Source organism: Lagenorhynchus albirostris, chromosome 7 (assembly GCF_949774975.1).
Source record: "Lagenorhynchus albirostris chromosome 7, mLagAlb1.1, whole genome shotgun sequence".
Classification (NCBI taxonomy): domain Eukaryota; kingdom Metazoa; phylum Chordata; class Mammalia; order Artiodactyla; family Delphinidae; genus Lagenorhynchus; species Lagenorhynchus albirostris.
The window spans coordinates 80,604,342-80,619,360 of record NC_083101.1 but is presented as its reverse complement, the minus strand read 5'-3'; the positions used below and the strand labels follow the sequence as shown (position 1 = coordinate 80,619,360).

The 15,019-nt window shown below is 49.0% G+C and overlaps 2 protein-coding genes across 8 annotated transcripts in view; one reads left to right on the top strand and one right to left on the bottom strand.

Annotated features, from left to right (window-relative positions):
* UBAP2 (ubiquitin associated protein 2) overlaps window positions 1-4,892 on the top strand; it is a 99,362-nt gene extending 94,470 nt beyond the window's left edge. For all 7 annotated transcript variants that reach the window (XM_060155246.1, XM_060155245.1, XM_060155242.1 and 4 more), the window contains 9 exons: window positions 374-465; window positions 630-677; window positions 3,060-3,138; window positions 3,362-3,567; window positions 3,838-3,937; window positions 4,022-4,129; window positions 4,274-4,341; window positions 4,421-4,600; window positions 4,685-4,892. In XM_060155246.1, coding sequence (XP_060011229.1) covers window positions 374-465; window positions 630-677; window positions 3,060-3,138; window positions 3,362-3,567; window positions 3,838-3,937; window positions 4,022-4,129; window positions 4,274-4,341; window positions 4,421-4,600; window positions 4,685-4,780 — 977 coding nt within the window. In that variant the 3' untranslated portion in view covers window positions 4,781-4,892. The remainder of the gene's footprint in view (window positions 1-373; window positions 466-629; window positions 678-3,059; window positions 3,139-3,361; window positions 3,568-3,837; window positions 3,938-4,021; window positions 4,130-4,273; window positions 4,342-4,420; window positions 4,601-4,684) is intronic.
* A 4,335-nt stretch (window positions 4,893-9,227) lies between these two features.
* The window catches only part of UBE2R2 (ubiquitin conjugating enzyme E2 R2), a 93,637-nt gene continuing 87,845 nt past the window's right edge, over window positions 9,228-15,019 (bottom strand). The window contains exons 4-5 of the mRNA XM_060155248.1: window positions 13,401-13,535; window positions 9,228-10,184 (exon numbers count right to left, since the gene is read on the bottom strand). Of these exons, the coding sequence (XP_060011231.1) occupies window positions 9,965-10,184; window positions 13,401-13,535 (355 nt within the window). The 3' untranslated portion in view covers window positions 9,228-9,964. The remainder of the gene's footprint in view (window positions 10,185-13,400; window positions 13,536-15,019) is intronic.

The window sequence follows — 15,019 nt, the reverse complement described above, 5'->3', positions numbered from 1 at the left end:
GCGACTGCTCGCCCGCCTTTGGCCCAGCTGTGCCTCTCCTGGCGCTGCCCGGCCTGCTTTGTTCTGAGGGGCAGGCGGTTCCTGCTGCTCGGGCCCTCTCGGCGCAGTGCGGACTTCAGGAGAGGGTGGCGGTGTTTTGTGCCGCAGGGCGCGGACCCTCTGGTAACACAGCCTGGATGTGGTGGCACGTGCTCTGTCTCCCCCGCCCCCTAGCATGGCTTCCGTTTCTCTCGGCTGCTGCCCTCCCCTCTTGCCCGTGGCCTCGTCTGGGACGGCACCGTGACAGTGGGCTCGACACCCGCCGTGCCCACAGTACGTGAGGAATCTCGCCCTTGTGGTGGCCCCTTCACTCCATTTGAGTTTGCCTTCACAGGCAAAGCGCCCCCCAGCCTGCCCCAGGGGGCGCCTCCCCTGCTGCACAGCCAGTACCTCGTGGGCCCCGGAGGACTGCTTCCTGCCTACCCGGTGAGCGCACGTGGGGCTCTGGGCCGGCCCCCGGCAGGACCTGGGGGCCTTGGGTTGCTGCTGCTCCTTCCCTGAGCCCACCTCTGCCGCTCGGATCCCGGGCGTTTCTCCAGCTAGACTCCGTCAAGGCAGGGCATCTAACAGCCTTGTTGGTCCTCACACAGGTTTATGGCTATGACGAGCTCCAGATGCTGCAGTCACGGCTGCCGATGGTGAGTGGGATTTGGGCTGGTGGCCGGGGGGATTCAGACTCTTGAGTCTCGCGCATCTCACCCGCGCGGCCGTGACTGCTACCCTCTCTGGCCTTCAGGACACTCGGCCTGAGGACTTCCCTCAGCACCACAGCTGAGAAAGCTGCTTCCATCTGGTGGTTGTGCCTGCTGCACCTACAGCCTGGGCACTCGAGCGTCCTGCGCTCGTGCCTGGGGATCTTGAAGATCATTGGGACCTGGGGCCCCAGTAGGCAGTGTCCCTACCAAACGTGGGTCCTTCTCTTCCCTCAAGTTCCACCCCTCCCCCCACCAAAACAAACAAACAAACAGGACGTGGCGCTGCTTACGTGCCCCTAGACTTTTTATTAAAAAAGTGCTCTCCGAAGTACCATCTAGTGTTTTTGGCTTCTGAAGTGGCCATTGGTGATGCTCGTGATGGCAGCTTTGTTATTCTGAGTGAGTGGCTGGAGCCAGCAGTCTTCAAGGGCCCTTCTGGGTTTAGCCTGCCATCCCGTGTATAAGAACGCTGGCCCCAGGATCTCTCTGGTTGCTGCAGTCTCACTCTGAGGGCAGCATTGCCTCTTTATTCTGGCCCTTGCTACCAGGATGAAGCACTGGGCCTTCTCTGGGATGGCCACGTGAGCAGGACTGCAGTGCAGAAGAGGTACAGGACGAGGCACGCTCCCTGCCCGGACAGCCTGCAGGCTCCTGTACCCCCTTCTTGGTCTGGCGTTTCCCAGACTCCTGATCATTTGCAGCAGACCAGGGCATCTGTCACATTGTCTGGGAGTAAATAGCTATTTGGACCCCGATGTCAACTCTCCTGGGTATGGTCTTTCCTTTTCCCCAAGTGAAGGTGAGGTGTCCTTCCTCAGACTCCTCTCCACTGGTGTTAGCCCCTCTTGGGCTGGCCACAGAGAGCTCAGGGAGTTGCAGGCACCACCTCTACCTCCCAGGCCCCAGTGGCTGATGCTCGTGTCTCTCAGAAGACCCTTTCATCTGCTTGGAATGTTTCCATAGGTTGGTAGCTGGGCAGCTCTTCCCCAGTGTGCAAACCAGCAGCCAATCACACTACTGCTCAAGGGGCCTGCGGGACTTTCCAGCTGCTGCCCATGTCCCTGGAGGGCCCAGAAAGGATATTGAGGACATGATGACAGATTTCTAGAGTGGAAAACAGAACTTAGGGTTTCTGGGGATGCCTTAAGCCCTAGGGCTTTGCAGGGAAACCAGAAGCGGCCCTAGTCCCCCTGACACTCAGGAAACCTTGCAGCCAGGAGCCCCAGGGCATCAGAGATGGAATGCAGGAGGTGGTCCTGAATGAGTCTGAAGGTGGTGCCTGGTTGGGCCCCTAGGAATGACTCAGTGGGATTCTAGCCCTGGGAATCATCCTGGGCTGCTGCATATTGCTTCAATCTTTTTGTGCCTTAGAAGCAATCACCTCTGAGCCTGCCTTTTGAGATGCATTTCTTTCATTTTCCCCTTTGGTTATTTCTTAGATTCTGATACTTTTGTGCCTCATTTCCACCTTTGGATTTTCTTGTGTCAAAGAGCTCCCCCTCCTGGGCTTCCTCCAGGCCTGTCCCCGCTTGTGTTCTACTAACTGTGCTTTTCTAGCCCTGCCTTCTGTTGTGGTTCTGGTCTGAGGGTGCCGTGGGTGTCCTGGAGGTGTCCGGGAGATGGGGCCAAAGGAGGCTGTAGGTGCCTTTCCTAGACACTGCTGCCCACGAGGAAAGCAGGAGGGCTTTCCCTCGGCTCAGAGGACCGGGGTGTAGTATGTCCAGGGCTGGCAGAGCCCTGGGCGGTGGGTGAGGGTCAGGGCAGGCCTCCCCTTCTTCATAGAGCTCCACTGTGTTTTGCCTCAGCATCCACGCTTGTCCTGACTCCTGTGCAATGTCAGCGTTGCCAGGGCAGAGTGGGCGGTCTCTCCTAGCTCAGGACCTGACCCCTGTTAAACCCTTTTGGCCCCTCCTCCTCCTCAGGTTTCTCCTTGTCCTGTTAACTTTCCTAGCTGCCCTTCAGAATCCCTCTCACTGGAGAAGCCAGGAGAGTTGGTTTGGCCCATGACATTCACCAGCATCCATCTGTGATGTAGAATGGATGTGTGTGACTGGGCCTCCGCTGGCTCTGCCCGGGGAAGGCTGAGGGATCGGTCAGTGCGTCTACATGCTGTGTGCCCGCCACACTGCACAGCTCTGACCGGCACCATTTGTTTTGAATTCTCTGTGAGTGCTGCCCTCTGGTGGTGTGCCTGTGACGTCCCTGCGGTCTGGTCGGCCTGGGGAATGTGGCATTGCCTGGAGCATCCGTACTGCCTGCAGGTTCTGCTGTCCTGGGAGTGGGGTGAGGCTCTTGTGCTGACTGAACCTCTCTGGTCTCTCCTAGGATTACTATGGGATTCCTTTCGCTACACCCGCAGCCCTCGCCAGTCGAGATGGGAGCCTTGCTAATAATCCCTATTCAGGTTAGTCTTGTTCAGGGGGTTAGGCATGGGGGCGGAGTGCTCATCGGACTGGCCTGTGGCTCATCCCGGGAGTCTGGAAACAGACGCAGAAGGGCTGCAGAGACCTACCGGCTTCCTGTTGTTGTGCTGGCAGCCAGGCCTGTTCCTGTTCACAGGGACCAGTCTGGCTTTTTCCTGGCTGGATAGGGGGCAGTGACTGGATTCAGTGCCCCGTTTCTCCCAGGTGATGTCACAAAGTTTGGCCGAGGAGACTCTGCGTCCCCTGCACCTGCCACCACCCTGGCTCAGCCCCAGCAGAGCCAGTCCCAGGCCCACCACACAGCCCAGCAGCCCTTCCTGAACCCTGCCCTGCCACCTGGCTACAGCTACACTGGCCTCCCCTACTATACAGGCGTACCCAGTGCCTTCCAGTATGGGCCCACCGTGTTTGTGAGTATTCAGGGGGGTGTTACTCCAGCTCCAGGGAACGGAAGCAGGGAGGGAGGGACAGGTCCCCACTCAGAGTGTCACCTGGCCTTGAGGAATGAGTCCGGCTTGGGGGCGAGGTTCCTTTCCCATCTGTTTTGAGATCTAGCGTGTTGCGCTACTGAAGACACCTCCCTAGTGGTTGTGCCACGAACTTCCTGAGGCTAAGCCGGGGTGACCTGCTCCCCCAGCTCTGTCCCCCTACTAATGCCTCTCCTGCTTGCCTGCCACCAGGTCCCCCCGGCCTCAGCCAAGCAGCACGGTGTGAGCCTCAGCAGCCCCACCACCCCTTTCCAGCAGGCCAGTGGCTATGGCCAGCACAGCTACAGCGCAGGTGAGGGGTGCTTCCGCCACGGAGAGGCACGGGAAGGACAGGCTCACCTAGCTCACACGTGCCTCTTGTCCCCTGCCGTGCTAGGTTACGATGACGTGAGCCAGGGGGCGGCGGCGGGAGACTACACCAAGGGTGGCTATGGTGGATCATCACAGGCACAGAGCAAGTCTGCAGGTTCTGGGCCTGGCAAAGGTAGGCCTTTCCAGGATTGCGGCCCAGAGCAGTCGTCTCCTCCCCTGACTCCTTCTCAGGCGAGGCTGCCCCAGAGGGCCCCTGGAGCGGGGGGAGGCTGGCGCTGGGGCCAGCTGATGTGGGAACAGCCGCTTTTCCTTCTAGGAGTGTCGGCGTCTTCGAGCGGCCCCGGCCTCCCTGATGTGACTGGGTCCGTCTACAGCAAGACTCAGGTGAGGGAGGGCCGGCACTGGCGGGAGGGCTGGCAGAGTGCTGCCAAGCGAGCCTCACTGTCGTCTCTCTGCCCTGCAGACTTTCGACAGGCAGGGATTTCACGCAGGGACCCCACCACCGTTCAGCCTGCCCTCGGCCTTGGGCTCCCCTGGGCCCCTGGGCCCCGGTTACGCGCCCTCACCGCTCGTGCACGTCCTGCCCGCCCACCAGCAGCCTCACTCACAGCTGCTGCACCACCACCTCCCGCAGGACGCTCAGGTGAGCCCGGTGGAGCAGGCGGCCATCCTGCCCTGGGCTGGGGGCTCCGCTGCAGCCTTGACAGCCTTCTCTCCTCCTCCTCAGAGCGGCGCGGGTCAGCGCAGCCAGCCCAGCTCCCTGCAGCCCAAGTCACAAGCCTCCAAACCTGCCTACGGCAACTCTCCATACTGGACAAACTGAACCCTGAAGAGCTGGGGGGCCAGGGCGGGGCCTACCCCGGGCAGGAGAGCGCACAAAGCCCGGCACCCTCCCCAGAGTTTCTGAGACGTGTCAGCCGAGCCTCTGTGGGGAGCCTGCCTCCCAGACTCCCTGTTGTATGTAATGTATTTATGTATGTATTTGTAAATGTGGTAGAAGGCTTGGGGGAGGGGGGAGCAGCTGCTCCTCTCCCCACTCAAGCCCCTTCCTGCTGTAGCAGCAGCAGCCCCCTTCCCCCCTTCTGCCTTCAGGCCTTCTACAGAGCCCCCCGGTGGGCAGCGTCTGGAAGGGCTGGCTGGAGGCAGTTTGGGGACTGGGGTCAGGTACCAATGAAGAATCACGGCTCATCTCCCTCCCTTCTCCCTCCCTTGTAAACCATTCTTTTGAGTTTTCGTCCCTGTGTAATTACTTTATCCCTTGCTTTTTGAGAAACTGGTCCTTTTGTCATCTGTCATGTTCCCCTCCCTCCAAACCTTGATCTGGGAATGGCAGAGAGATAGCCCTGCCCCGCCCCCCCCCCCCCTTAGAGGTGGCACCTGTTTGTCTCCACAGAGAGCTGGGGCTTCGGCTTCTGATCTGAGACTTGCCTTCCTCTGGCTGACCATTTTTAAAATAATCTGAATTTGCGCTCAGAGATACTCAGCCAGTCAGCTCCCCTTTAAAAAAAAAAAAATCAAAAATATGCCTTCATCTCAGTGACAACATGTCTCCAGTCGTCCTGAACCAGGTGGGCGACTGTTTCAGAGGTTTTCTCTTTTGCCCAAACTCCACCTAATAAAGTTCTGAGAGCATACTTTCTCTGTGTGGTGTGACTCAGGGAGAGCTCAGGGCAGAGACCATCTTCATTATGGTTCCAGGGACCCTGGACTTCACAGGGCTGAAGTAGAGCTCCCGTGGTCACAGGCTTCTGATAACAGGGTGTTAGGGCTTCAGTGGGTATTCCTTGCTTTGCTGGGCCCTTCTCTTGTCCCAAAACAATCAGCATTCAGGGAGGGAAAAGGTAAAGGACGCAGCTGACAAGGTAGCTAACCCTCCTGACAGGCAGTGCTTATCAACGGTTACCTTTGTTTTTCTTGCAACTCTGTAACAGACTTAGGGGACAAGGCGGTCTCTAAAAGGGTCTTGTCAACAGGATATTACGGTAGGGTAATTTCTTTTCCAAAGGAACAAAGGTAAGAACTCTGAGAATACAGTTCCAGGCCTAAGTTTGCACAGCTAAACCTCTCTGCCCTTTGCTCTTCATCAACCAAATGCAATCTTGATTGACCGTCGAGGACTGTGGCGGGACAGATGACTAGTGAGCCAGGGTGGTGTGAAGTAGGTAAGTGGGTCCTGGGCTAAATATCTGCTCCAGAAAGTCCCAAGGAACCATTCACCTGGGGCCAGGATTCTGACTTCTCTTAAGCTCCTCCCTCCTGATTCCAGGCCACCAGTCCAGAAGGAACTGGGGCCGTAAAACTATCCATGTCTCCGCCAGGAGGCAGATCTCCGTGCTTGTCTGAGGCGCAGCTGTATTCCAGCCTGGCAGCTGGCTCAAGGCCTTGAGGTGTTGCCCGAGGCATTACAGCATCCCGTCAAGTCAGCGTGCCAGAACCAGCCCAGGGGGTACAGTCTTTACCTTGTCTGTTTTTGACCTCCACAATCAATGGTCATTCATCAGATAGGTCAAGCACTGCTGGCTTAAAAAAAAAAAGTGTCCACAACTGAAACTTACTAAATTATGTGATCTATTGCTTTCTGATCCCTTCTTTTAGCAGCGGGAAGTTGACAAGTGACAATGAAAACAAAAAACTTGCGTAAGGAGGGCAGTGGAGCACTCCTCCATCACTTCACCGACCTACTTGTACTGGCAGCTTGCGCCCTATTTCAGAATTAAGGTTAACAAATGGCTTTGTCTTTAATAACCTTTCTTAAAAGCTGGTAAGGATTTGGGGATATTTATTCTGCAAGGAGGTGAGTTGAGCAGACTGTCAAAAGGCAGGTGAGCAAGATTTGGTTTTTGTTTTAGTTTTTCAGCTGACTCCTGTGCATAATCTGCAAGGGAACAGAGCAAGTATTAAGACCACCTTTTAATTTTAATACACAAAAAAAGAAGAGGGTCATCCCATGGGGAAGTAGCAATACAGGTATATTTTATTTCACATTTTATTAGTAGACAGATGGGCAGAAAAAGACAAAAAATAAACCACTAAAGGGGAAATTGAACACAAAATGCATCAGATAATCTTTTCTCATAAGTTAAACTAAAGAAAAACATCTACAATTTCAGCTAAGAAAACTATTAAAGTCAGGTGTGTCCTGCTGGTTTCAGAATAGTTGAAAATTGCATCTGAATCTTTGTAAATGTAAACCTTTTTAAAAATCAGGATGGGAGGGTAGAGAGTTAATTTTCAGTGGAGAACTACACATTTTCCCCTTCAATCGCTTACTATGTATTTTCCAAACATAAGGAAACCAGCAAATAAAGAAGCAAATAATTACCAGGGAAGAGGAAAGAAGGGACTACAAAAAAGCTTGGCTAATAGAAAAAAGAACTCTGGAATGATGTGAAATGAAAGGGGAAGACTGCGAGAAGCAACAACAGAATCATAATGTACGTTCTCCACCCAGCCTCAAAATACACAGACCTGAAGAGCGTCCAGAGGCCTCCACTAGAATCGAAAGGAACCTAAAAATGCAGGATGGATCCTGAATTCATGTTACACCAAATAATCAGCACAACTGTACTCACAAGGTTGTGGCCTAAGCCTGAGATCTCCACTCCCGAAAGAAGTTACGTGCTTCAGTTTTCTTTTGCCATAGTATGTGTTCGCAGGACACAGCTCTGGAACCAGCACCTGGGTTTTACAAGTCAGTCTGAGCTATCAGAATGTCCCACCTCCTAGCAAATCAGCACACCCCAGTCTTTTCTGGAACTGACGACTGCTCTCATCAGAGGCAAACCCAGCTCTGAAGAGTAACACCCCAAAGGCTGAGAGGTACAACCTCCACCTGGCTCTCTGAGTCAACGTAAAACAGAGGCCAGCAGGGCCTGTGCGACAGGGCTGAGCAGCACAGCACCTCCCACAGTGCCAAGGAGTCTGGCCTGCCCTGGGGGAGAGACGCTTTGGCAGGAAGAGAAAAGGCTTAGTTTTAGGGCTCCGAGAGAGCGTAAGACCAAGCACGCGGCGCACGCGTGTGTGTTTTGGGAGTGTGGAGTGATTGATAGGGGGTGATCAGAGCATTATGAGTATGTGTGGGGCAAAAAACTAGTTTCAACGTCCTTCTATGAGAGTTTGCACTCGGTGTTTTGTCACAGGAGAGCTGCTCTGTTCTCTGAATCTGACTGGAGTCGCTTGACTCAGGGGTGCAAGTAGGCCATGGAGTTTGGACAGATTCTGGGACCAGGCTCAACAGTGTCCCATGTGAACCTTAGCACGTTCAACATTCCCACTTTTTTAAGACTAGATTCCAGAGAAGGCTGCTGGGAATTAGTTGGCAAATGTTTGGAGAGTTTGAAGAGCGAATGAAAACCCTGAGATCAGAAAGGAAGGAGGAACTAAGGACCTAAGTATCACAGACTGTGTCCTAGGGTCCATCCTACCTCTGTCCCTCATCAACCCTTTCGTTCTTTCTGAGCTATACGATCTGAAGAAAAGGAGTTGAACGCTAGCGCGCAGGGATCTGAAGTAGGTTCATAGCGGTATTTTCCCCACTGAAAGAACACTGCCCTCCTGTGAACTGACCCGCCCCCATAAGAAACAAAAATCATCGCCAAGTACTGAAGAAGTCCCTGGTTGGTGAAGGCTGATGGAACTCGGTATTGATTGAAGTAACACACGATCGACACCGGGGAAATCAAGGCTGCAGCAATTGCGTGGCAGGAAGATCTAGCGTTGCCCAGACACTGCTTGCAGCCAACTCCCTTGGCTCTGCCAGAAGAGTCAAAGAAGCTCAGGGGAAAGCTCCATGCACAACTTCCGCTTGCACTCCATAGCCCGAGCACATTGAAAGGAGAGAAAAGTCCAGGTCACATCCAGTGAGAAAAGCGGGAACCGGTCACGCATGTCTCACATATATCCACAGTTACCACTATCAGTATAAGCAGCTCAATGAAAACCAAAATCTTAACACATGCACCTAGTATTAATACTAAGTAATTAAAACTCGCTACTTAAAAAAAATCCTCATGGTGAGAGTGTATCTTTCAGGGAAAGGCCATGTTAAATATATAAAACAGATGTTTTCTCTCCCAACAGTGGTCCCCAGTAGTTTGACTTTTTCCCCCAGCAGCATCAACCAAAACCAGCATAGTGATTTTAACTCTTCGTTCCCGTCACTAAGACTCCACACACACACACACACACACACACACACACACTAATCCCCACTCTCTCCCCACTCCCTGGGGGAAAAAAATAACTCTGCCTTCAAAATAAATAGCAATCAGTTCTATGTAAAGTATGAATATTTATTTCAGGCTTTAGATCCCAATCGATTTCGAAAAACAAAATCTGATCTCTCAGAGTAGCTGAGGCCTCTGTGTTAGGCTGAAGGGCCCTGTGCCCTTAGGAACACGTTTCAACAGGTTCAGAACAAAGTCCCTGACGCCTGCTGTACCCCAGCCTTAAGAAGGGAAAGAAAATTCACCACCACGGGGCTGAACGAATGCACACACACTAAGGTAAATGAGCAGCTAAAACTTGGCAAATTTGCTTTGTTAAGAAATGTTTTGTGGGGCTTTTACGTTTTTTTTTTCTTTTGCTACCCAGCATATGCAGCACTTGTGAACTCCCGATGGGTTCCCAGCTTTAAACACATTAAACGTCTTGATGAAAGACTAGTTCTTCAAGAATCTAAAAACAGACCAAACGTGTTTTGCTGTGAACACTTTGCAGAGACGAAGTGAGGTGGGAGTTTGAGTTTAAAGAAAAAAAAAAGAATCAATACAGTGATGGAAGGGTAAAGAATGCAAGAATTCAGACATTCTGTGGAGGATTAGTTTCTCTCCGTTAAGAGGTCCATAAAAAGGAGCAAACTGAGATCCATAAGGGGAGTCACCAGGAGCCGTTTGTTTTCCCCACCCCCATGATAGGTTTTTGCTGAGGGGCCACTGCTAGGTCCCCACTTGCTCCCCTCCCTTTGGCCTGAGACGGCAGGGCAGTACAGGGGCCTCGAAGGAGCACGTCACGACTCCTCATTCCCAGAATCATCATCGTCATAACAGTCGGCATCTTCCTCCTCCTCATCTTCATCATCAATGTCGTCGTCGTACAAGTCGTCATAAAGCAAATCTGAGCTGTTGTCATTGGAAGGCACTTTAGTTTTGATGCAGTATTCCGCCAGGGTCGTGGGGACCTTCACTCCATCCTTTTCTGCTTCGGCTTTAGTGGCTGACACCTGTTTCCTGAAGGGAGGATAGTTTATATAAGTCTCTGGAAGATGGATTTATAATTGGCCTAAACAATCCAAAATTCCTTACTGGTCTCTGAACTTTAGTACCTACCTACCTGAAAGCATCTTTGATAAGATACCCTCTACTACACCAAAGGTTCTAGCCCATCAGGTACCATTCTGAAGGACACTTAAAAATGACCCTTCTGAGGGCTTCCCTGGTGGCGCAGTGGTTGAGAGTCCGCCTGCCGATGCAGGGGACGCGGGTTCGTGCCCCGGTCCGGGAAGATCCCACATGCCGCGGAGCGGCTGGGCCCGCGAGCCATGGCCGCTGGGCCTGCGCGTCCGGAGCCTGTGCTCCGCAACGGGAGAGGCCACAACAGTGAGAGGCCCGCGTACCGCAAAAAAAAAAAAAAAAAAAAAAGACCCTTCTGAAGGGCATTTAAAGCCATGCACCCCACATGCTGGTTGGCCAGAAATCACCTCAGGTTTTCCGCCTTGTCTTCCCGCACTAAACTCGGAATGCAGTCCCATCAACTCAATAGTCCTCCTACTTAGAGAAAAATCCAAATATCTTATGTTGGATTCCAAAGTCTTGCATGATCCACCTGCCTATCGCTTCATTCTCGCCACCCATTACTTTCTCCAATTCCAAAACATTCAGGCCACTCGGGGGGTTTTTTAGTACCTGCAAACATACCTAGTTGATTTTTCTGTGAGGACCAGTTGCTCTTCTGCCCTACATACGGTTGACTGCTTCTTGTCACTCAGATATGAACTTATATGTCACCTTAGAGGAGGCCTATTCGGACAATCCAACTTAAAGCAGCCATCTTGTAATTCCTTCATCTTATCCTACTCATCTTCCTCATTTGTTCATTTTTCCGTTGTTCTCCTTGCGCCCCTGAATGTGGGCAGAGACCTTGTCTATCTTAGTTAATTCTATTTCCCCAGTGCTTAGAACACCGCCTGGGCACATACAGCTGTGCAACAAATACTGACTGTATGAACGCATGAAGGTTAATGTTTCCTTCAACAAGTATGAAAATTCGACCCCTCAAGGGGCCTAGAAAAACTGAACTTAAAAACATCAAACCACTATTCTCAGGACTTCCCTGGTGGTCCAGTGGCTAAGACTCTGTGCTCCCAATGCAGGGGGCCCGGGTTCGAGCCCTGGTCAGGGAACTAGATCCCGCATGCCACAACTAAGAGTTCGCATGCCGCAACTAAAGATCCCACATGCCGCAGCTTAAAAAAATTAAAAAAAAAAAACCCACATGCCGCAACTAAGACCCGGCGCAGCCAAATAAATAAAGTACTTTAAAAAGCCCAACAAAAACACAACCACTATTCTCCCTTTTAATTAGACCTCTCTTGGTGGATCCTGTTGCCTTACATCCTGATGCTGCTGAGGCTTTCAGGCTTGAATCTCTCTTCTCACAGCTTTCTCCTTGAACCATCTTGTCCATTCCCATGGTTCTAACCCTTCATGCTGACAGCTCTCAAATCATCAGGGTCCAGCCTAAACTTTTCTTCTGAGCTCTATACCCTTATATGAGCAACTGGATGTCTCCGTCCTGACGTTCCATAGGAATCCTAACTCCGGAAGTCTGCATTTGTCATTGTCCACCTCCATGGAGTATTCAGTTCCTAAAATTATAACTCTTACTACTCCAAAGTCTTAAATGTTTTCAAATCTGTTTTCTCATTCTTGATTGTTACTACGTCAGTTTAGTCTTCATCTCAGCCTCCTCAAACCTCAGCCGGTATCCTGGTCAGTTGTGTTCTTTTGGAACTCAAATAGGATTATCCTTTCACACAAAATCTTTAAGTGACACTCCAACACCTCTAAGATTAAGGACCAAACCCACCCTATGACTTCAGTGTCTTTTAAGACCTGATGCATTTCTTAATTTCCCATTACTTCTCAAATCAGAATTTACAATTCTCTTGATGTGTCATGCTGTTATTATACACCCGTGTTTTAGCAAGCATGTTTCTCTCTCCCTGAAAAATTCTTGGTTATGAAGCATTATCTCTCCTAGGAACCATATTATATGTTCCTTCCACTGTATTTTGTTTATGCTTCTACAGTTGCACTTATCATATTACATGTTCATTTCTTTGTTTACAAACAAAAGTATGAGCTCTCTAAGGAGAAAGACTATGCCTTACACCCTCCCTTTCCTTGAACATCAGGCTCCAGTCCTGACTATTTTATGAAGCATTCCCATTTTCCAATCCTCAGTCCACTCTCACTCTAAACTTCTACCTTTACTATTTACACTAGTTATCTTCAATCTTTGGTATATACCAGTCACCTAAGTGGCTTGGTAAAAACAAAATACAGATGCCCAGATTCTATCCTTGTAATTTCATTAAATGACTCTGGATTAGGGAGAGGGTCTAAGAAGCTGATTACGGTGGGCAGAAAACTTATTCAGCTGTCAGATGACATGCATTTTTTTTTCATATCACATGGTATAATGCCAACTAGATTTATAGAGAGGGACTTTGAAAAGTCACAGAATGTGCTGCAACTGTCCTTGGGGCTCTACCAATCACTAAGTACTGTTAGGAAAATCTTATATCCTATGTAGGATATAATTTGAGAGATGAATGGTTGAGCCTAATACCTTTTTTTTTTTTTACAGATGGAAATATTAAAAACCCCCAAAAGTTAACTGATAAAAGGTCACATGACAGTGGCAGAGCTACTCTGTTAGAAGTAGAATAAGAATCTACTCCTTATTCTTATTCAGTCTCCTGATTCTTATTCTAGGGCTCTGTTAGACCATATACTAGAGTTGCTGATAATGGGGATTCCTAGAAGATACTTGCTGCTATGGTCAGAAAGGCCATATAAGGTTTCATTAATAAAAAATTTTAAAACAAAAATACCTGGAATGTCTGGAATACACTGGGTGTTTGATACATTTAAAGGACATGTTCAAAACCCAGAACAGTGTCCCTAAAATGATCAGGAGGAAGAGTTTGCAAACGTGACTAGTTTAGAACCTGGAAGTTCTGTGTCCTGGGAAATCAGATCTGCTGTCTCAAAAGCCAAACTCATTAGGCTCAGGCAGAAACCTCTTCCCAAACAATAAATCTAACTGACAGAAGTGGAGTGGATATTTAAGTTCAATTTAAACCCTTGGTTCTAGGATATACTTTGGTTCTGTATGAAGACTTGAAGTAATCAAACAGAAGACAAAACAAAACACCTTACCTAATGATTTCAGCATATTCTTTGTCTTTTCCTTTACTGTCCCTCCATTTCCTGAACATAACCGAGGCATCCACATTGGCTGGGGAGAAGGTGTTGGGCTCATTAAGCAATGAGATTACACTTAACAGGATAGTCCTAGAAACAGGAAAAAAGGGTCAGCTATGAATATTCATATTCACAGTATTCAATAGTATTTTGTTTTAAATTTAAGACTATATTTGAGACTTTAGGGAAATGGAAATAGAGTATCAAAATTTTGTTTTCAGTACTCATCTGGCTAGGCTAGGAACAAGCTGCTACCTGGGAGACAAAGCAGAGGGAATCTGAGTTTAGCATAAACGTTAGGTTGCAGGGCAAAATATGAACTCTGTAGAAGGCACTGTCTTACTGGCAACATGTTCCAATCTACAAAAATTGGAGGTCTGGAAGCTTTTCAAATAACATTTAAAAAATTAACAAGTTAATAAGTGCAATAGGAAAAAGCAGGAGCAAAAAACATTTAGCTTGAAGGCAATCTTTTTGTGGAAAAGGGTAAAAATGATGCTACTCCATGTATCTAATTCATACCATGGCTGCTTAGAAGATCTGAAAACCAATATCACATACAAATGTATTTCTTTTCCATACTTCTAAGGGAAGCAAGATAAGAGTTAAGCAGGTGAATGGAGAAAAAGCAATAGCCTTGACATGGAAGAACTAGTCTCTGAATAACAGAAATCTTGATTCAAAAAATATTTACTAAACCCTTACTATTGTGCCAGAGGCATCTAGTGAGATGTTGGATGTACAATAGTGAGAGAGTTAGTTGCCATCCCTGATCTCGCAGGGCTCAGAAATCTTGTGGGAAATTTTCATCCACAGATAAAAACTAGACACCTTAATCACAGGGAATAAAGTTTCTGTGAAATAAAATAAGCTCAATAAGCTCCAAAAATGTTTGAAATAGTTCCCAGGCTTTCTTCTCCCCTAAAAGCTATGTGCATGTAGGTAAGGAGAAACATGGGAGGAAAAATTAAATTTCTCTACCTTTTCTCATTGGTGCGAGGTTATAGATTTTGTTGTTGCAAAATAGCCTTTTGCTCCTGGCCCCAAGCAAAAAATAAAGGGAGGGAACCAGGCAATTAGATGTTTGATTTGATGAAACCTTTTCCTAAAAAGGGTAGAGAGTTTCTGTTATGTGATTATACAAGATTACGACAAAGGCACTTTCAAAGAAAACTTTCCCATCTAGTTCAAATTCATTTACCACATATACACTTCCCACCTTTCTATTAGGGTAAGAATAACTCCCTGTACCCCCACTTCCATCCTTCTGGACTTCTTCAGTAATTACACTAAGAAAATTTAAAGAAACTCATCAATTGCCAAAAATGCAAAATGGACTGACAATATCCTAGAAGCGAAAGAAAAATTCCGTAAGGATTGCTTCAGAAGAAAACATATACAAAACCTGATAGAAAGATAAGCAGGATAAGGACAAACTGTGGTACAGTTTAATGGTCCAGATCAGCATTTCTTTACAACTTTCTGTGATGATGGAAATGTATAATCTGTGTGTTATCCAATATGGTAACCACTAGCCACATGTGGCCACTGAGCACTTTGAAAAGTAGATTATG